At 52.6% G+C, this 21,155-nt stretch overlaps 1 protein-coding gene across 3 annotated transcripts in view; it reads left to right on the top strand.

The window, feature by feature from the left end:
• Positions 1–20,321, top strand: part of CA5A (carbonic anhydrase 5A) — a 36,865-nt gene extending 16,544 nt beyond the window's left edge. For 2 of the 3 annotated variants that reach the window (XM_059904410.1, XM_059904409.1), the window contains exons 3-7: positions 6,886–7,004; positions 9,116–9,211; positions 9,341–9,403; positions 14,496–14,651; positions 18,481–18,705. In XM_059904410.1, coding sequence (XP_059760393.1) covers positions 6,886–7,004; positions 9,116–9,211; positions 9,341–9,403; positions 14,496–14,651; positions 18,481–18,699 — 653 coding nt within the window. In that variant the 3' untranslated portion in view covers positions 18,700–18,705. Of the gene's footprint in view, positions 1–6,885; positions 7,005–9,115; positions 9,212–9,340; positions 9,404–14,495; positions 14,652–18,480; positions 18,706–20,301 lie in introns of those variants that run through there. The other variant, XM_059904411.1, reaches the window with a different exon arrangement.
• Positions 20,322–21,155: the final 834 nt, after the last annotated feature.

Raw genomic sequence — 21,155 nt, 5'->3', positions numbered from 1 at the left:
TGTGGCCACTCGGTCCACACTTGTTTCCTGGGACAGTTATTTTTCACTGCAAATTCGTTCATTGGCATTCTGGTTCCTAAAACTGTATACTTTCCATCTTCATTCCTTGTATATCCGCTGTTTCTTCCCTCAGGCTCTGGGCGTGGGTATCTTGGGGGGCAAAGGTGTGATTGTGGAGGTTGGGTGGAGTGGTTCCCCTCACCCAATCTGTGGAAATGATAATCCCCACCCAGGAAAACACTCCTCCCCCGACGTCCCGTGAATCCATGTCAGTCCCTCCCAACCGCACACACCAGCCAGGCCAAGGTCACCAGTGAGTGCATCCCTTCCGTCTCTTCCTCCTCCCCCACTGCTCTCCCCGCCCCCCATCTTTCCCTCTTCCCTTCTTTGTTCCCAGGGCCCCCAGCCCCACTCCCATCGCACCTTCCCTCCCCCGGCCTGACCTCGATTGCTGCTACCTTAGGGACACAGGGTCCTCGTGACTAGCCCGGCAGCCTCCCTCTCCTCCTCCCTCTCTGCATCTCCCTAAACCACCAGCTCCTCTGCCTCGGAAAGGGGGCTCCCAGTCTTGCAGGGCAAGCCTGAGGCCCGTCTGGTGCCAACACACCCCTACCACTCCTGGGGGCTCGTCAGCGTCGTGGGCAGCTGTCTTAAGAAACACCCCACTTACCGGCATCGGTTGGGAGGTGGAAGGTGGACACTTGTAGGACCGTGTGACATCCCTACCCGCTGTCACACCCAGTGTGGTGACCCCGTTCTCCCTCCGTCCATTGCCAGGAGTGCCCCTCACCACTGCTTCCGCAAAACCACCCAGGAATTAGCCGTTCCTGCTCCATGCAAGGAGCTAGGCTTGTAAATCTGCAATACAGCCGCGCAGTAAGCACTCGCTGTGCCTGGTGGCGCGTTAGGTCCCAGGACCTCCCCAGACACAGTCTCTGCTCGCAAGGAGATCTCAAGTCAGGAAATGCGGGAAAAGGTGCGTTGAAGGATAAACTACGTCAAGGACGGGGATGCAAGTGTCGCCCCCAGACCCCACCTCTCTAGGCAGACATCCATTTCTAAAGACTGGAACATTCAAAGTCTGCTGACGAAGGCTCCCCTATGTGGCCACTGCCGGCACCTACCCCTTTGCCCTCCGACCCGTCTCCCTGCTGACCTTACGCTCCCGCCACTGGGAGCTTTCGCAGGTCCATCACAGTGGCCCGCTCTGTCCCTCCAGCCCACTCTGCCTGTTGTCCCTTCCCGCCTACAGCCGGCCCTCCTCTTCGCTCTTACGGCTCAGCTGAACCCCGACTTCCTCGGGGAGGCCCTCTCTGATGCCCCGCACCCCTCAGATCCCCCTAGAGCACCCTGTCCTTGCCCACATGTCCACGACTCACTGCCTGCCTGCCCCTGGGCAGTCCATACTCCAGGAGGGGCAGGGCTGCCCTCTGTCACCCTCTCCACGTCCAACACTTAAGCCGAGGCTGTGGCACGTTGTAGGAACTCAGTGAATATTTGTTGAATGAATGCATGATTTTTCCTTTATACGCTTTGTGGCTGGCCGAGCCCCTTCTAAAGGACACTCTCTTAAGATACATTTATCCCTCAAAGTCTTTACGTGCAGGTCCTATCTTGGGAGTAATAGTGGCTATTTCCGGTGACTGCAGATCTCTGCTTGGATGATGAGATGGTGATCGTGATGTAATAACCACCAGAATACGGTCATAATAACAGAAGGTTTTACCGCTGGTTGAGCTCCTCCGGGGTGCCAGGGGCCGTGCTAGGGAGGGTTCGGTAAGCGCTACTGTATCTGATGCTCGCCACGTTCTGACGGGGGTGGGGGCGTCATTATCGTTTTACAGACGTCAGGTCTGAGGTCCAGAGAGATAGGACTACTGTGTGGGACCCGCTGCCTGAAACCAGGGGCTGTGCTCACGTTTGCCTGGCTTCAAACCCAGAGCCGATGTGTGGTGGTCCCAGAGGTTAGGTCCCCAAGAGCGATCTCACCTCCCTCATTTCTGGATTTTGGGGTACTGGGGGCGGGGTCGTGCCCCTCAGGCACCACCAGTGCGCTGGCCGCCAGCTGTGGCTCCCACTTTCCTGGAGAGAATGGCAAAGACCTCCCTAATCCAGAGAACGCACGGAGAGCCTTTGCCCTTGTGCGTGGAGTGTCGGAGGGAACGTTAGTTAAATCCTGGAGGGGCACCGAGAACAGGCTGCTCCTCAGCACCATCGAGTTATTTGCAGTTTTGATTAATTAGAACATGTCAAACTGCTCTTGGACTTATTTTAAGCCTAAAAACAACCATGCCTGCCAACAGCCTGCTTATCCTGGTCAAAGCACCAAACTACAAATTGACGGCTGTTATCAGCGGCTGTTGTGAGAACAGAGACAGTAGGATCTGGGCTTGGAGCCAGCCTCCAACATCTTTGTCCTCAGGGATGCAATTCCCCAGTTACGTCTTGACACACCTGCTCCCGGAGACTGCCAGGGGGATGCATGGCCTCCGGTCTGTGAACAGCCCTGCGGATGGCAGAGTCTGGGGTCTGGCGGGCTAAAGGCCCCCTTGTCACAAATTGGGCTTGCCTGTTTTCTTTTTCTTTCTTTTTTTTAAACGTTAATTAATTAATTAATATATTTTTTTCTTTTTGGCTGCTTTGGGTCTTCGTTGCTGTGCACGGGCTTTCTCTAGTTGCAGTGAGCGGGGGCTACTCTTTGTTGTGGTGCGCGGGCTTCTCACTGCGGTGGCTTCTCTTGTTGGGGAGCACGGGCTCTAGGCGTGCAGGCTTCAGTAGTTGTGGCATGCGGGCTCAGTAGTTGTGGCTCGCGGGCTATAGAGTGCGGGCTCAGTAGTTGTGGCTCACGGGCTTAGTTGCTCCGCGGCATGTGGGATCTTCCCGGACCAGGGCTCGAACCCGTGTCCCCTGCATTGGCAGGTGAATTCTTAACCACTGCGCCACCAGGGAAGCCCCACACCTGTTTTCTTGAAGGGAATTACTCTGACACTGTCTGGTCATTATGAAAAGTCACTGAGATTATTTTATCCAGGGCAGCCGCCTTCAACTGGGTTCCTAACTTTCCTGGCAGGAAAAGAGGAGCGTTTGGCTTGAACCCTGCCACGAAAGTCGAGGGGCTGGACCCAAGCAGGCCTGGGGTGGAGTCGCTGGGGGACCTGGGGCAGGTGATTGACTCCTCTGAGCCTCAGTTTCCTCATCTCAAGATTGGGCCAGTAGTAGCTGCTTGCAGGGTCACTGTGAGGAGAGGTCACTGGGGAAGGTAGGGTGCTTTGCACGATGCCCAGCGTGCAGCGGGCGCTGGGTGAACGCTGGCTTGTCGGTTAGTGCACTCAGAGCTCGTGCTGACTGTCCACCAGGCGCTGGCGATCACGGCGCTGACAGATGTGGGTGCACAGCGCCCAGGAGGCAGGAGATGCTGACCCATGAGGACGGATGAGACCCCCTTACTCATCCCATCGCAGAGATGTGCCATGGCTGCCGGCTTTCGTCCTTTGGGTGCTTCCAGAATACCGGGCATTCTGCTGAGAACTTTGCATTTAATCCTGGCAACGTCCCATGGAGTAGGTGCTAGGATCCTCCCCATTTTACAGGCGGGGAAACTGAGGCTGGGAACAGTTTAGTAACCGGACCGAGATCGCCGCGTTTGGAGGCGATGGCGCCAGCACCGACCCAGAGCGCACCCCCGACCACCTGCAGAAACGGGGCACTGTTTTCCGGTTTTTCAGCAGAGACGCTGGCACTCGGCTAGTGGCTGTCTTTGCCCATCCATCTAATTTTAGAGACGTCGTTCCAGAGAGTCTTCCGTCCCTGACTTGAAAGATGCTCGAGGTGTACAAGTCTGACACCCGAGCTTGTACTCAAGCAGCTCCTGTACAGTTGATGCTGTTTGTCTCCTGAAATGCATTTGAAGGAGGGAGGCTGAGGGCATCACAGTGCCCGGTTCCGGGTGCACCGCCGACCGGCCGCAGGGCGCCCCTGCAGCCCAGCCCGTGGCACCAGGGCTCCTCTGGCCATGCCTGCCCTCCCTCTTCGCTTCCCTCCTGAGATGCTCGTGCCGTGCTTTCCTCCGTATCTGCATCTGCAGGTCACAGAGCTGGCGAGGGGCAGCAGCCTGCAGGGTTTGCTGTGAGTTTGCTTGGTCCCAGCTCGGGGTGGCCCCCGCCCGCTTACAGACGACCAGGTGTCAGCCTGCAGTCGGGAAGGAGAGGCCCCACCGAGGGGAACGTTCCTCCCTGCAGGCCCGATTCCAAAGCTGACCTCTGTCCACATTCTCTTCCTTAGACAGGCAGCCCTCTTTGGGAAGCAGGCAGGAGGGAGTCACCCTGCGAGAGGTTGCTCCTTGGAGAATTCTGGGGGCAGCTGGATGCGGGGAGAGCGTGGGGCCCTGGTCCCTGGGCTCCAGGCCTGCCCTGAGGGTGACCCTGGGAAAGTCTTCACCTGCCGGAGCGGGGGGCGATGCTCGTGCCCGGCCCCCTCCCCTCCCCTGCTCTCTGTTGGTGGCCACCGTTGGGAGTGGTTTTTCTACGAGGTTATTTTTGGCGGGGTCTGCCCGACACCCAGCTCGTGGTGGGTTTTTGCCTCGTGCACTTGGTGTCGCTCTTTCTGGAGACCTTATGTGGGGTCTACACATCAGAGTCCTCAGATGCTTGAGGTGGGAGGGACCACCAGGACCACCTAGCTAGGAATCCTTTCTTCGTTATTAGGTGAAGGAGCCGAGTCCCTGAAGGGTTACATGGCGTGTGGTCACCACCAGCATTGTCTTCACCATCTGACTGCACTTTATGAGGCCCTCCTGCCAGCACTGCTCATTTCACAGGTGGGACAGCTGAGGCTCTGAGAGGCTGATCCACTTGCTCGAGGTCACACAGCAAACGCACTAGTCAGTGCATTTGGGCGGCTCCAGGTGTCTGCTGGCCAGGGCTCCCCACTCCCCTTCCACCATGATGCAAAGTGCCAGACAGAAGTGGCACAAAGATCACACTGCTGGTGCTTCAAGCTTTTGTAATTTCCTCAGATGATGTTTTGTACTCGAGGCACGGGTTTGGGCGTCAGACCTGGCTTCGAATCCTAGCTCCTGTGCCCGGGATTACCGACAACCTCTTTAACCTCTCTTAATAAATTAAAAAACAACACAAAACTACAGAGGTCAGTAGGCTCATGTATCCTCACCCCTCAAAGGAAAACAATCACCCCCTTGTATTTTCAGCCACAGAAAATCCAGTAAAGTCTTGTAATTTGAACCCAACAGGGAGGTTTTCTATCCATCTCAGCCTCTTCCCTGCAGAATGGCTCCTCCACACCCGTGGACTCAGGCTTCGTGATTTACTCTGTTTTTTTATACTTGCGGGGGGATGAGATACTTCTGTGTATGTTTCTAAAGTGAGATATAACTTGTGGGTGTTCAGGAGAATAAAGCCATAGAGCCTCATGACGAGATGCCCGTAACGACGTTCTAGACCAACGCTTTCAAGTGAAGACAGACAGCAAGAAGCTTCATGACTCGATCGAGGGCAGAATAATGGACTGAATCTGTTTTTCCAGTTTATAGTTCAGTACTTTCTGCTACCAGGACCTTCAATGGCAAAAACAAAGCAGAAGCACCCCTACCAGTCATATTTGACACTTTCAGCAGCATCTATCACGTCACTAAATGTTGTCCCTGCTTTTGCCGCATGGAGGAGCTGATGCAGGCAACGCCCGCCCCTCCCCCCACCCCGGGAACTCACGCCATCGCCGTGCCCGTGTCCTCCAGACCTGTCCGAGGATCCCAGCGTCACACTACGCTCACCTCAAATACAGGCGGATGTCCAACCGTTACCATTACGTGTGTCGCACTTGGTGGTGGAAATCTGTTAGCAAAGTGCAGCTGAAGCCCGGAAGACCGGCTAAACCCTGTGCATCAGAGCCCCCCGGGAGCTCATTCAAATGCAGGCTCCCAGCCGTGGCCCTGGACCTCTTGGGACAGCACCCATGATCCCACAGTTCAGAGCAGATGCCGCCATGACAGATGCTCAGGGGTGATGAACTTGTGTGCATCACGCTAACAGCTCTTGGGGATGCCTCACCAGGAATTCAGGGTGACTTAGAAAGTGGTCATATAGTGAGGCTAGGCCGAGCAGGGGCTGCCTGCAGATCAGCCCTGGTGGAAAAGGTTACACCTTATTTTTTTTAAAATATTTATATATATTTTTAATTTGGTTGCGCCAGGTCTTTTCTGCAGCAGGCGGACTCCTTAGTTGCAGCACACGGGCTCCTTAGTTGCAGCATGTGAACTCTTAGTTGCAGCATGCATGTGGGATCTAGTTCCCTGACCAGGGATTGAACCCGGGCCCCCTGCATTGGGAGTGCGAAGTCTTAACCACTGCGCCACCAGGGAAGTCCCCAAAATGTAGCACCTCATATCTCAGAATTTGTTTATTTAAACATCTTGCTCATTACATATTAGCTCATGAAATTATTTGGTGATAGAATTTTATCTGCTCTTCTTTCATTTGAAAGACATCTCTTTTTTCTTTTCTTTCTTTTTTTTTTTTTAATTAAAGGAAAGTCTGGAAATCTTATAGGACTGGCATGGCACGCATCTCCAAAATGGTTTTTCTTTGCCTTTTTGCTGCCTGCGATTGGCTGAGGCCCCTACTGCCACCAGGTGGCAGCACTGGCATCTGCATCACTCAGGTGTTTCCTGTGAGCTGCTGGGGGCCCGCCGGGACCAGGTGATGGGGCCAGGTGACAGGGCAGACAAGGTCCCACGTTTCAGTTTGTGGTTTCAGCAGAACATCAGTCTCTTGAGAGCAAAATCGAGTAACCCCAATGTAGTCAATGTCACAGCAACCCCACAGTCTAGCAACTAGACTAACACACCATTTCCACTGTTTCACCTTCCAGGAATTAGTGGTGGCCCCTTGGAAAACCACTACAGACTAAAGCAGTTCCACTTCCACTGGGGAGCAGTGAACGAGTGGGGCTCAGAGCACACGGTGGACGATCACGTGTACCCGGCGGAGGTTCGTAGCAGCCCATGTGTGGGGACTTCCCATGTGCCAGGTTCGATGTCGGGTGATCAAGCATCCCAGTCGCTCAGAATGGATTCCCTGGGACGCGGGACTCTCAGTGCTCAAACCAGAACCGTTGGCCACCCCACGCATTCAACCTCACGACTATCCTAAGGGGAGGGTACTGTTAGCCCTTTCAGTGAACGGGAGAAGAGACAGGTCCTGAGTGGTATTGTAACTTGCCGAAGTCCGACAGCTGGGGTTTAGGAGCAGAGTCTGTGCCCTTAGCTCTCGCTCAGCCACGCGCTTGCTGCTGGTCGACGAGAGGCGAGAAACTTCCTGTCCTTCGAGGCGTTCAAGATCTTATACTGAGAATGAAAAATCTTTACAATAGAAATTAACTTCTTAAAACAAAGTGATATTTGCAACATTCCAAAACGGGAGTCAGTAAAGAAAAGGAGTAGAGATAAAGGTCAGGAATTGGGTTTTGGTGGTTATGGGGTGGTAAGTGGCGCCTTACTGGTGTCCCCCAATATTTTATTGTGAAACGTTTCCAACTTACCAAAAAAATGAAAGAACTGTATAGTGAGAACCCGTGAGGTTACCACCCAGATCCTGTGATTGACATGTGCCAAATTCACTCTATTGCACCTCTGTCCACCCACCAGCCACCTGGATTTTACATGTATTTCAAGTTCTGGACTGTTCTCGTCACCGTTGTTACGGAAGTAATACTAAGGTTAAAATAGACCCGGAGTCCAGTCAAACCAGAAAGTGAAAATCACTGCAATCACACAGCCGGAGGTGGCCTCTGGGGACAGCTGATAATTAGGGAGTTCCATTGATTGTTATAATTACACACATTTTTACAAATATGACAAAAATGAAGGAACAGCGGCTTGCTTTTGGTAAACCTCACTCCTCTGAGTAACTGTACCTCGGTTTCTAGTGAGCAGCTCTTTCAGTAAAGGAGTCTGTTGCAGTTCGCTCGTTTAGCAGCAGGAGCAGAGCTTGGGACCCACCAGCGGCTGTCCGTGAGCCAGGTGGCGGGGGGCTGCCGGGCCGTCCCGGCCGTGCTTCCGGCCCATGTTGGGGCGGGCCTTTTCCTGTGGGGTTGGGGAGGCCGGGCCAGCCCCACAGGTGGGGTCCATGAAGGAGGAAGGCTGTGGGCGGGACCTCAGGCCCAGCTGTCCCTATTTCTGGAAGACCACGCGTGACAGTGGGTGGGGGGCCGAGGTGAGCTACAGGAGGGCAGGGGGAGGCCACGCCACCCTCACGGTCCCTGGTGTGCGTGGCCAGGAACATTGGGACTTGTTGGCAGCAAGGTGCCACCTGGAGCCACGTGGACCCGCACCCCTGGCAGGGCCGCCCTGGCCCTGGAGTCCAGCAGCCGCGTGGGGGAGGGTCTTGTTGACCACGAGAGGCTGCAGCACTTTCTGGGCCGAGTCCTTGTGGACTCAGGGCCTGGGCCACCGTTCAGAAAGGCCTCCACCGCCACGCATGCTGGAGCAGGAAATGCGGACAGACACCCAGGCCCCTTCCTGGTTCTGAGCCGCACGCAGCATCGGCCCACGTGCCCTCACACAGAACCCAGGGGTCCTGCTTCTGCCTCTTACTCACCGGGGCCCAGGAAAGCCCGTTCCCCCAGCCTGTTTCCCTGCCGTTGTGATGCTGACTTGGGACTTAGGAAAACCAACGGACGGTGTGCGAAGAAAGGACATAGGTGAAGTGCAGAGGAGGGTGACAGATGTAGAAAAATGCCATTTGGGGGGCGTACTTACGTTCAAAATGATCCATTGTCTATCTGAAACTCAGATTTAACTGAGAGTCCTATATCTGATCTGGCAACCCTCATTCAAGGCTATCTGAGCAGTAGCGAACAATCCAACCACCCATTTCTGTTTGACAAAGTTAAAGCGAGCCTCCCTTCTCTCCCCCTGGCAATGCCGAGGCCCTGCTTTCTGGGCTTTGAGCGAGCTTTGGCTGGGGGAACCGTGGGCTGCAGCCGTGGATTCATTGAAAGCCTAAATCGGGCACATGTCAGCCGCACAGAGGGAGGAGGGCCGGGCTAACCTCTCTCGGCTACGCGGTGATGGAGGGAATTCTCTTCTTCTGGGTTCCAGCTGCATCTAGTTCACTGGAACGCTGTGAAATACCAAAACTACACAGAAGCCGTGATGGGAGAGGACGGCTTGGCGGTGGTGGGCGTGTTTTTAAAGGTAAGCTTGCTGGGGTGCAGCTCTCCTAGTCAGATCTGCTCTCTGAACAAGGTCCGCTTAGAGTGACCTGTGCTTGTCACCCTGTCCCCTGCCCTGTCACGTGACCGCTCGGCGTGCCGCGCTGTGCAGCTGGGGGCCCGCCACGAGGCGCTGCAGAAGCTGGTGGCAGTCTTGCCGGACATAAAGCACAAGGTAAGCTACGTGTTTTGAAATCAACATAATTAGAAAAGCGACATTGCTTAGAGTAATGACTACTTTGCCAAAAAAATAACCAAAAAAAGGAACCAGTTGGGTGGAGAGAGCGTTGCAGAGAGGGTCTGAGTCCAATTCTGGAACTGGGACTCACTGGAGCTGATTCCAGCTGTGTCTCGAGCTGGCTCACCGACTTGGAGGTGTTCCTGCTATTCTCGGGCCCTCCCTCCTCGGCGTAATGGGGTTTCCCAACATTCAGCCATTCAGGCAGCATCTTGAAGGTTTTTGCCTGTCTACCCACCTGTGGTACTATTAGTTACTTAGTATTTTTTATGAAATTGATCCACTTTTTAAAAATCTTTAGCCTTGTCCCAGGCAACAACATCCATTAGCAATAACGTTTGTTTTAAAACCAATTGAAACGTGGACTTCCCTGGTGGCACAATGGTTAAGAATCCACCTGCCAATGCAGGGGACACGAGTTCAAGCCCCAGTCCTGGAAGATCCCACATGCCGCGGGGCAACTAAGCCCGTGTGCCACAGCTACTGAGCCTGCGCTCTAGAGCCTGCAAGCCACAGCTACTGAGCCCGTGTGCTGCAACTACTGAAGCCCATGTGCCTAGAGCCCATGCTCCACAAGAGAAGCCACCGCAATGAGAAGGCCGCGCACCGCAACGAAGAGTAGCCCCCGCTCGCCGCAACTAGAGAAAGCCCGCGCGCAGCAACGAAGACCCAACGCAGCCAAAAATAAATAAATAAATAAATAAAGTTTAAAAGAATAATAAAAAAAATGAAACCAATTGAAATAAATTCTCAACTATCGACATTTAAGAATGTCCACCGGCAAGCCACCTGGCATCCTTAGGGTCAGCCCCATCCTGGGAGAACAGGGAGGCGGGGCAAGGGGTCCTGCAGACGCACCCATCCTGCCCAGCTCGCCTGCACACTTGGCTGCACTCAGCGTAGCTCCGAAAGACAGCAAGGCCAGCAAGGTAGCTTTTCTCCAGTATCAGCTGAGAGAGGGCTTTGATGGAGAAATGGAAATTCCTGAAAACTGCAGTTTATTTGTTCAGCACCAAACAAAAGAATTCCGAGGGAAGGAGTCACCCGTGGTCCTTGGACGTGGGGACGGGTGGGTCTCCGACCTGTGTTAACAATGGCGAGAGCGGCTCCAGATGGGAGATGGGGGCCAGCCCTTCCTCGGCATTTTCACAGGGGCTGTTTGATCTGTGTGGCGCCCTCCCCTTGATGGTGACCTCCTGGGACCAGACCAGATCACCCCCCGCTGCCCCGTCTGCCAGCTCAGGAACTCAGCAAGGTCGAGGCGCTGAGAGCATCCATCTCCTCCCTGGTCCGCAGCCAGAGTAAACCTGGACGTTTCCCCGGCGGCATCCACCCCCTCAGGGCATGGTCTCCACCGCTGGGTGGGAGAGAAAGAGCTGCTATGAGGTGCTGTGTGCTAAGGGGTCTGTTTGCTTCCCCGAAGGCTCTGGGCAAACGTGCAGGAGAAACGGTGTTGGCAGGGGTTGGAGGAAGCCGCTGGGCCCAGTTCTGGTCCTGGGCTCCTCCCTGGGCCTCAGTTTCCTCACCTGAAAGATAAGAGTTAGAATCTTAAGTGAGAAAGGCCCCGCCTCAGAGGGCAGGGGTCTGTGTCTCGTGGGTTGGGAGGGTGATCGGCTCAAGTCATTAGTCACAGTCTGTGCTCCTTCCTGGGTTCCCCCAATGTCTGGGTTGATTTTTTAAGTTTTCAGCCTTAGGAGGCACCTCTGTGGTGTCCAGCTCTGTGGGATGGGACAGACATCCCGTAGCATCTGGGTTTGCCGCCATCTATAATCACGTGGCTTTCGGAAGTTCTTATCTTTCTTTCTTTATCATGAAACAGACATAAAGGCTGGTTCTGAAAATCCAAGGTAAGAGCCTCAGAGGGCATCTGGCACGTCAGTGCCTATGGGGCTGGGGTCTGGGGGGACGAGGGGGATTTATCTGTCACTGCACACCCGCAGGTACTTTCTGCATCTTGTCCCATGTGCATATGTGACCTGTGTCCTTCAAGAATTGACTAGACCACACGGTGGAATATTACTCAGCCATATAAAGGAATGAAGCTCTGACACCTGCTACAACAGAGATGGCTTTTGAAGACATCATTCTGAGTGAAAGAAGCCAGATGCAAAATTCTCCGTATTACATGATTCCATTTCTAGGAAATGTCCAGAATGGGCAGATCAGTGGGGCCTGTGGCGGGGTGAGGGCAGGTGGGCAGGTTAGGGGGAATGACAGCTAAAGAGTGTTTACTGGGGCTCTTTTCTTCTGGAGTTCTGTTTTGAGGTAACGAACATGTTCTAGAGTCGACTGTGCTGAGGGTTCGCGTGTCCGTCTGTGAATATACGAACAGCCATAGAATCGTCCACTTTACGTGGGTGGGCGCTACACTTTGGGAATCGTGTTTCAATCATGCCGTTGTAAGCCGTCAACTAGACATCGGTTACAAGGTGGAGCCCGGCACAAGGTGCTTGGCGACCATCTGTCAGAGCGAGTCAGTTTACCCCTTCCAGCTGCCAGAAGCTTAAACACCACCTCCCCATGGCTGAGCGGTGAGTCAGCACCCGGGGACAAGCCGTCAGTGGCTCCTTGCTTTTGCCTTTGAGGGCTGGGGGGAGGGACACCCACCAGCAGGGAGCCTCGTTCCTCGGGGACCCGAGGACAGGCGCCTCGTGCTGGCTGTCCTCCCAGCCTGCCCAGCACGCGGCCGGGCCCCTGGTTCAGGCTCCGCTCCGGCTGGGCACTGGTTGGTGTCCCGTTCCTCCCAGGGCCGCCCCCTCAGCCTTCCACCTCACTCACTTCACGGGGGGCGGGGGGCAGCCACCGTCCTGGGCCTGTCAACCCGAGGGACCCCGAGGAGCCTTTCCCCTCCGAGCAGAGGCTGCCCCGGAGCTTTGCTTCCAACGAGGCAGAGAGCAGCCAAGAGGCCCTGCTTTCTCTCCACAGCGTCCAGACAGCAGCCCCCTAGCCCCTGCCTCTGCCGCTGGGTTTCTTCAGGGGTCCGCAGCCCTGGGCAGAAGCAGGGTGTCCCCGTCTCCCCCCTCCCATCTCTCTCTCTTTTTTTTTTATAAATTTATTTATTTATTATTTATTTTTTGGCTGTGTTGGGTCTTTGTTGCTGTGCCTGGGTTTTCTCTAGTTGTGGCGAGAGGGGGCTACTCTTCATCGCAGTGCGCAGGCTTCTCATTGCGGTGGCTTCTCTTGTTGTGGAGCACGGGCTGTAGGTGTGTGGGCTTCAGTAGTTGTGGCTCACGGGCTCTAGAGCGCAGGCTCAGTAGTTGTGGCGCACGGGCTTAGTTGCTCCGCGGCATGTGGGATCTTCCCGGACCGGGGCTCGAACCCGTGTCCCCTGCATTGGCAGGCGGATTCTTAACCACTGCGCCACCAGGGAACCACCCCCTCCCATCTCTTTTAATCACTTCCGCGTCTCATGTGCTCATTCCAGCCCTGCAGCCTCTGTACTGATCCCCCAGCCCATCAGGCCAGACCCTGCCTCAGGGCCTTTGCACTGGCCACTGCTTCGGAGAAATCTCCTCCCCTTGACCCTCTCCATGTCTTTGTTCAGACGTCACCTTCTCAGGGAGGCCTTCAGGGCCACCCCTCCTAAAACACCAGCCTATACTCCCCACGTCTCTTATTTCACTGCCCTACCTTATTCTTCCCCATCACATTTATCGCTGTGTAAACTACTAGATGTTTTACTTACTTGTTCTGTGTGCCGTCTGCTCTCCTCCAATAAAAGTGAGTTCCACGAAAGCGGGTAGTTTGTCTCTCCTGTAGCCCCAGCACCTAAGATAGAGTTGGGTTTACTGTGGGTGCTCAAGAATAGCTCTGAGTGAGTGAGTGATGGTGGGACCCCATCAGGGTCATTAGGAACTCAGAGGCAGGTTTCTCCCTATGCTTTTCTAGAGCATGGAAACCAAGCAAACATGGATTCTGAACATGGGGCTCCCAAGCAGGACACGTGCTGATGGAGCAGCCTGGAGAGCTGGGCTGACCCAGTCCATCAATCCCACCCCTCGCTGATGAGAAGGAAAATTCTGGCACGAGTCAGGGACTTCAGCCAGTGCAGGGCGTCCCCCTGCGCGTTTGTAATTGCCATGGCTCTCACGTTGGGGAGGTCTGCCAAAGAGAGGATCAGCTGTCTTAAAAGTGTAACGTTTTCTGGTGCAACCGCTATGGAAAACAGTCTGGTGGTCCCTCAAAAAATTAAACATAGAATTACCATGGGATCCAGCGTTTCTACTTCTGGGTATATCCCCCAAATCATTAAAAGCAGGGTCTCGAAGAGATGTTTGTACACCCATGTTCATAGCAGCTTTATTCACAACAGCCAAGAGGTGGAAGCCGCCCAAGTGTCCATCGATGGATGTTGGATAAACTAAATGTGGTCCATCCACACAGTGGAATATTACTCAGCCTTAAAAAGGGGGGAAATTCTGACATAGGCTACAACATGGATGGACCTTGAGGTTATTGTGCTGAGTGAGATAAGCCAGTCACAAAAGGACAAATCCTGTATTATTCCATTTATACGAGGTCTCTAGAGGAGTTAGATTCATACAGACAGAAAGTAGAAGGGTGGGTGCTGGGGGCCGGGGGGAGGAGATGGGGAGCTGGTGTTTAATGGGGACAGAGTCTCAGTTTGGAAAGATGAGAAAATTCTGGAGACGGATGTGGTGATGGTTGCACAACAATGTGAAGGTACTTATCACCACTGAACTGTACATTTAAAAATGGTTAAAATGGTAAATTTTATGCTGTGTATGTTATTTGACATCAGCTTTTAAAAGTGTGATATTTTCACAGCCAAGGTATACAAAAATGAGTAGCCTTAAAAGAAAAACTACAAGCCTGCGGTGGGCATCTCTGCTCAGCGTGGAAGGGCCGCATTCTCTTGTTACGGTTTCCAAATGTGACAACCGCGACCACAGCCTTTATCTCGGAGACATGCTCCCCTCCAGGCCACATCGCTGAGATAAAGCCCAGTGTGGTGCCCCCCTCCCCGGCCTCCTCCACCCACCTGAGAGCCTGCGGTCTCCTCCCCCAGGACGCGCGGGCGGCCCTGGGCCCCTTCCAGCCCTCCTGCCTGCTGCCCGCCTGCCGGGACTACTGGACGTATCCGGGCTCCCTGACCACGCCTCCGCTCTCTGAGTCGGTCACCTGGATCATCCACAAGAAGCCCACTGAGGTGGCTCAGGACCAGGTGAGTGGCGCCTGTATCCAACGCACAGAACTGCATGGGAATCCCTCCGGTTTGGTGGTTTCACTAAGATAGTGTGAGCAAGCATCCTAGAGTTTCGTGCTTTGGTGCGTTTTAGATGTTCCTGCACAAGAAGAATCTTCCAGTTGAAACAGGAGCTCTTGGGGAGTGAACAGAAGTTCCCCATATCACAGGTCTTCTTCTGACCTTGAGATATTGGTGGTGAGAGGGAGACAGAGACAGAGAGAAACAGGGAGACAGAGACAGAGAGACAGAGAGAATCAGAGAGACAGAGATAGAGACAGACAGAGACACAGAGACAGGGAGGGAAGGCAGGCTGAGGGGAGGGAACTGAGGGGGGACAGTTATATTTAGCACCTTCTAATCTTAGTGGTCAGCCTCAGGCATGGAGAGTCTCCCTGATGAAAAATGCTTGGACGAGGCCAGTACTTGCTCTTTGGTCTTCGTTGGGGTAAAGCAACTTTAAAGAACAGAAGTGACATTATAATTGGGACATGGGTCCTTGCCCATATTGGGACCTCCGTGGGTGTTTTAGGTGAATAAATTAACTAAGAAAGGGATGTCATAGATGAATGCCGGAGAGCCGTGAAAGAAGTGGGGTCACTGAGGGAGAAGAGAAGCTTTTAGAATCTGTTCCGCTTCTTTGGCTGATAGAACAGTAGGAAGTCAAGACCGCAGAGGGTTTTCTCTCATGCTGTGCTAAGAAGTTATGGAACTATAAGTGCCCAGAGAAAATTCCAGAAGGATTGTATTAGCTATTGCTACAAAATGCTGCATAACAAACCACCCCAAAGCTCAATGACTAATAATAAACACTTATTTTCCTGCTCAAGGGTCTCTGGGAGCTGGGAGAATCTGTTTTAGGCCATGGTTAGGGGTTGGGTTGGGTCCAGTGTCTCTCATGCTTCTTGGACCAGTGGCCACCCAGGGCTGGATCTCATGGCATGTGACAGAAATGCAAAAGACAAGCCAAACCACACATGCACATTTACAGCGTCTGCTTGCATCACGCCCGCTCACATCCTGTTGGCCAAAGTAAGTTATGATGGCCAGGCCAATGCCAGTGGGGCAGGGAGGAGGTGAGTGTCTATTTGCTGAGCAATGCCCTAAGCTGTCACACAGATGTGCACCTAAAAGTTAACCCTGGTTGTCCCATGGTCATAGGTCTGCAGTGGTTCTTATTTTCTTTCTCATCCTTATTTAAATATTCTATTTTTTCTAAAATAAGTAGATATTACTTATATACTTTTTAAAAAGTTAAAGTATCTTTTTCTCTGGAAATCTCCAGAATCTGGAGAAAGTCTGTCTAGGGCACAGTTTAGGGATGACAGATATGCAGCAAGCATGCTCCACTCTCCCATCCTCTGCCCAGGACAGACATTTCTAATCGATCACAGCAGCATTCATCACCTCGCCTTCAGCTCTATGTTTTCTGAGGGCTCTTGATGAGTCCTTGGAAGTCCTTCCAGCCTTTCGATTCTGTGAAACAGCCTCTAATTTTATTTTATTTTATTTTTTTAAATAAATTTCTTTGTTTTATTTATTTATTTTTGGCTGCATTGGGTCCTTGTTGCTGCATGCGGGCTTTCTCTAGTTGCGGCAAGTGGGGCTACTCTTCGTTGCAGTGCACGGGCTTCTCATTACAGTGGCTTCTCTTGTTGCAGAGCATGGGCTGTAGGCACGTGGGCCTCAGTAGTTATGGCACGCAGGCTCAGTAGTTGTGACGCACAGGCCTAGCTGCTCCACGGCATGTGGGATCCTCCCAGACCAGGGCTCAAACCTGTGTCCCCTGAATTGGCAGGCGGATTTCCAACCACTGCGCCACCAGGGAAGTCCCCAGCCTCTAATTTTAAAGTCATGGGATGGGGCTTCCCTGGTGGCGCAGTGGTTAAGAATCCTCCTGCCAATTCAGGGGACATGGGTTAGAGCCCTGGTCTGGGACGATACCACATGCCGCGGAGCAGCTAGGCCCGTGCGCCACAGCTCCTGAGCCTGCACTCTAGAGCCTGCGAGCCACAACTACTGAAGCCCGTGTGCCTAGAGCCCGTGCTCCACAACAAGAGAAGCCACCGCAATGAGAAGCCCGCACACCGCAACTAGAGAAAGCCCGCATGCAGCAACGAAGACCCAATACAGCCAAAAATAAATAAAATAAATAAATTTTAAAAATAAAATAAAGTCATGGGATGACGCTATTTGTTTTGGAAGGCTGAAGGTGGAACGTGGGTGCACATCACCCACCCTTCCCCCAAACCAGAATTGTTACAGAAGTGGTTGAAAATAGCCCTTGCCGGGACTTCCCTGGTGGCACAGTGGTTAAGAATCCGCCTGCCAATGCAGGGGACACGGGTTTGAGCCCTGGTCCGGGAAGATCCCACATGCCGTGGAGCAACTAAGCCCGTGCACAACTACTGAGCCTGCGCTCTAAAGCCCGCGAGCCACAACTACTGAGCCTGTGTGCCACAACTACTGAAGCCCACGCGCCTAGAGCCCGTGCTCCACCACAAGAGAAGCCACCGCCATGAGAAGCCCGCGCACTGCAAGGAAGAGTAGCCCCCACGTACCGCAACTAGAGAAAGCCCGTGTGCAACAACGAAGACCCAATGCAGCCAAAAATGAAAATAAATAAATTAATTTTTTAAAAAGACTTAAAAAAAACCCATTAATTTAATTTTAAAAAAAGAAAAGAAAATGGCTCTTGTCACCAAGACCCCTCTGTCACTCAACAAACGCATAATAAACACTCATTAGATGTCAGATGTTGCAGCAGGAGAGGGTGGGCGAGCAGGAGGGATGGAGGGGTGACACAGAGCAGTGACCATAGTCTCTGCGCACTGCTACTCGGCAGGAAAATAGAAACGTAAGTCAATAGTTTTAAGGCAGAGTGGTGAGTGAGTATTACACAAAAATGCAGAGCAGAGCCCCCACCCCTCCCAGGGGGCTGGGGAGGTAGTGTGTGCACCCCCTGGACGGCAGGGACAGGCCTGCCAAGCAGGCTTTTCTGGGAGTCAAGAAGTGGTGAAAGCAGGTGCGCACGAGTGGGCACACCACGCCTGAGTGCCTGGAAAAGCAGGCAGCACACCCTACACAACTCTGGGGGCTCCCCCTCAGCCACGCGGACCTGACCTGCTCAACAGGTGGCCACCATGCAGATGTAATCCCAGTTCTGTGTTAAGTGTGAGAGCTGTTCTCACAGAGCACGTAGTATATTCCGAGAACAGATGTGATGATACGTGAAAAATGGCCTCTTAGTTCCTGGAGTGCAAAGTGCATCAAATGTTACGTTAGCATTTATAGTATATAAACTAGTTATCTATTGCTGTATAACAGATAGCTGCAAAATGTAGTGGCTTAATAAAACAATAATCATTTATTATCTCTCAGGGTTGCTGTGGGTCAGAATTCAGGTGGTTCTGGCTGAGGATCTATCTCTTGTGGAGTTGCAGCCAGACGTCAGCTGCAGTTATCTGAAAGCTGGGGCTGGAGGATTCATTCCCAACGTGGCTGGCAAGTTGTGCTGGCTGTTGGCTGGGAGCCTCAGTTGCTCTCCATGTGGGCCTCTCCAGAGGGCTGCTGCTGAGTCATTGCAGCATGGCGGCTGCCTTCCCCAGAGCAGGTTGTCCAGGAGGCCAAGGTGGAAGCTGCCATGCCTTTTCTGACCCAGATTGGGGTCACCTCCACCATGTTGCATTGGTCATACAGGGCCATCCCTGATTCAGGGATGGGAGGGGACCACACACGACACGAGGGACACGGGACCTGGTTCACGCCCTAGCTGCACCCAGATTACTCTGCTTGCTCTCCGTTCCAGCTGGCCGCGTTTCGCTCGCTCATGTTTTCTGCACTTGGTGAAGAAGAGAAGACGATGGTGAACAACTACCGCCCACTTCAGCCCCTGATGAAGCGGGAGGTCCGTTCATCCTTCCAGCCACTGAAGATGGTGCAGGATCCTAAATTCACTACATCCAAGCTAACGGGTAGAACTGACTTTAACAAGAGAAAGTGTTGTTTCCCAGGCTTCGTGTTCTGATCGTATGTAACCTCTGAAATTAAAAATAGAGAAAGAGGTCACGATTTTAGTCAATGTACTTTGCAGTTGCAAGGAAAAGAATCACTTCAAAGAAGCTTAAGCAGGAATCCCCCTGTGGTCCAGTGGGTAAGACTCTGCGCTCCCAATACGGGGGGCCTGGGTTCGATCACTGGTGGGGGAACTAGATCCCACATGCATGCTGCACTAAGAGTCTGTCTGCATGCCGCAACTAAAGATCCCACATGCCACAGCGAAGATCCTGAGTGCCGCAACTAAGACCTGGTGCAGCCAAAATAAATAAACAAATAAATAAATATTAAAAAAAGAAGAAGAAGCTTAAGCACAATAGGGGATGGAAATCTGGGACACGGAATATCTCAAGGGACCCACAGCAGTGCACAGACCTTAGGGGCCGAGTGAACTCCACTGACCGGGGTCATCCACCCAGCCCTCTCTCAGGTCCCTGGTGTCCTCTCTCCAGACAGCCACGCCCTGGCAACACAGAGACTGGGACTAACGTCTTTTCTTCCCAATTACAAATTCCTGGTGTATCAGTGTCCTGGGGCTGCTGTAAAATGACCACAAACTGGGGGTGGGGGGGAAACAGCAGAATGTATCTTCCTTCCCACAGTTCTGAGACTGGAAGTCTGAGACCAGGTGCCAGCACGGCTGGGTTCTGGGAGGGTCTCTCTTGGCTCTTTGCTGTGTCCTCGAGTGGCCTTTTTTTGGTGCATGCACACAGAGAGAGTTCTCTCCCTTCCCCTTCTTATAAGGCCACCAATCCTATTGGAGTAGGACCCCACCCTTATGACCTCACTTAACCTTAATTCCTAAAAACCCCATCTCCAAAGACAGCCACAGTGGGGTCTTCGAGCTTCAACATGTGAATTGGGGAGGGGGACACAATTCAGCCCATAACAGCCACAAACTGGGGAGCTTAAAACAACAGAAATTTATTGAATCACAGTCTGGAGGCCAGAAATCCAAATTCGAGGTGTCAGCAGGGCTGCTTCCTTCCGGAGTCATTCTCCAGGGGAGAATCTGTTTCCTTGCCTTTTCCAGCTTCCAGAGGCATCTGATTTCTTGGCTGGTGGGCCCTCCCTCCATCTTCAAGGCCAAGGAGTTTTCCAAAGTGGTTGCTCAGGACATGCTACCATTTAACTATGGTCATTCTGGGGTGTGTGTAATGGTTTCTCACTGCGGGGTCTTTTTAATTGTGGTAAAATACACATAACATAAAATTACCATCTTAACCACAGCTCAGTGGTATAAAGTGCATTCACACTGTGTTGATACCATCCCCACCATCCGCCTCCAGAACCTTCTCACCTTAAACTGTCCCCATTAAACACTAACACCCCATTTCCTCCCCCCTGCCCCCAATCCTTGGCATCTACCATCCTACTTTCTGTCTCTAAGATTTTGACTGCTCTAGGAAGCAAACATAAATGGAACCAGGCAGTATTTGCCTTTTTGTGACGGGCTTATTTCACTGAGCATAATGTCCTCAAGTTTCATCCATGTGGTAGCAGGTGTCAGAATTTCCTCCCCTTTTAAGGCTGAATAATATCCTAATTGATGATGGTATTTTTATTTTCATAGCATTAAACACATTCCCCTCTGGTAGAGATGCAGCTCTGCAAACAATCACGTCATCTTCCAACATTAACTGACTGTCAGATAAACACGGAAAAAACAGCCCAGAAAAGAAAGCAAATACTCATCTGCCTACCAAGGTACAGTGATAAACTCCATTTCTTTTGGGGAGATAAAGAATAAACAGACTTATTGTAGTCCACAAAAAACATCTAAGACCAAAGGGACCCTATATTACGGATGTGGTTTATTTTGACAGAGGTTTATAGGGGTTTTTTTTTTCCAATCACAGGACTTCCTGTGGTATCAACAATTTACTGTCCGGCTTTGGGCTTTTCAATGTTCTGGCACCTACTACAGAGAAAGCAATCCTAAACTTCCTTATACACGTTTTTCCTGAAAAAGTACAACTGCTCACCAGTGCCCATCAAATGATAATGCTGACCAAACTCAGCACAACAAGCTTTAATGTCGGCTTACACGGGACACAGAGTCAAACAGGAGCGTTTGGGAGCATTGGTGACTGGTTTGAGCACAGCTGCCCCAGCTGGAGCAGAGCACTGGGTGGGTGGGTGACTGCAGCCACTGCAGACCCGTGGGATCCAGGAGGGAAGGAGACACTTTAAAGTTTGGTTTGGAGCCCAAATTGTTTCTTGTCGTTTGGGAAAATGTAGCCAGTCTTGAGTCTCAAGTGAAGTGGGCTTTAGCCCATAGGGAGTTTCCTGCAGCCACCAGAACAAATGGCCACAAATTAGGGCCCTCTTGCCTCCCTCTCATAAGGACCCTGTGAGGATACTGGGCACCCCCCAGATCCCCGCAGGATCATTTCCCATCTCGAGATGCTTAACTTAATCATACCT

This window comes from Balaenoptera ricei, chromosome 19 (genome assembly GCF_028023285.1).
Source record: "Balaenoptera ricei isolate mBalRic1 chromosome 19, mBalRic1.hap2, whole genome shotgun sequence".
Taxonomy (NCBI): domain Eukaryota; kingdom Metazoa; phylum Chordata; class Mammalia; order Artiodactyla; family Balaenopteridae; genus Balaenoptera; species Balaenoptera ricei.
The sequence above is the reverse complement of the archived record's forward strand: the minus strand, read 5'-3'. Positions and strand labels throughout refer to the sequence as shown.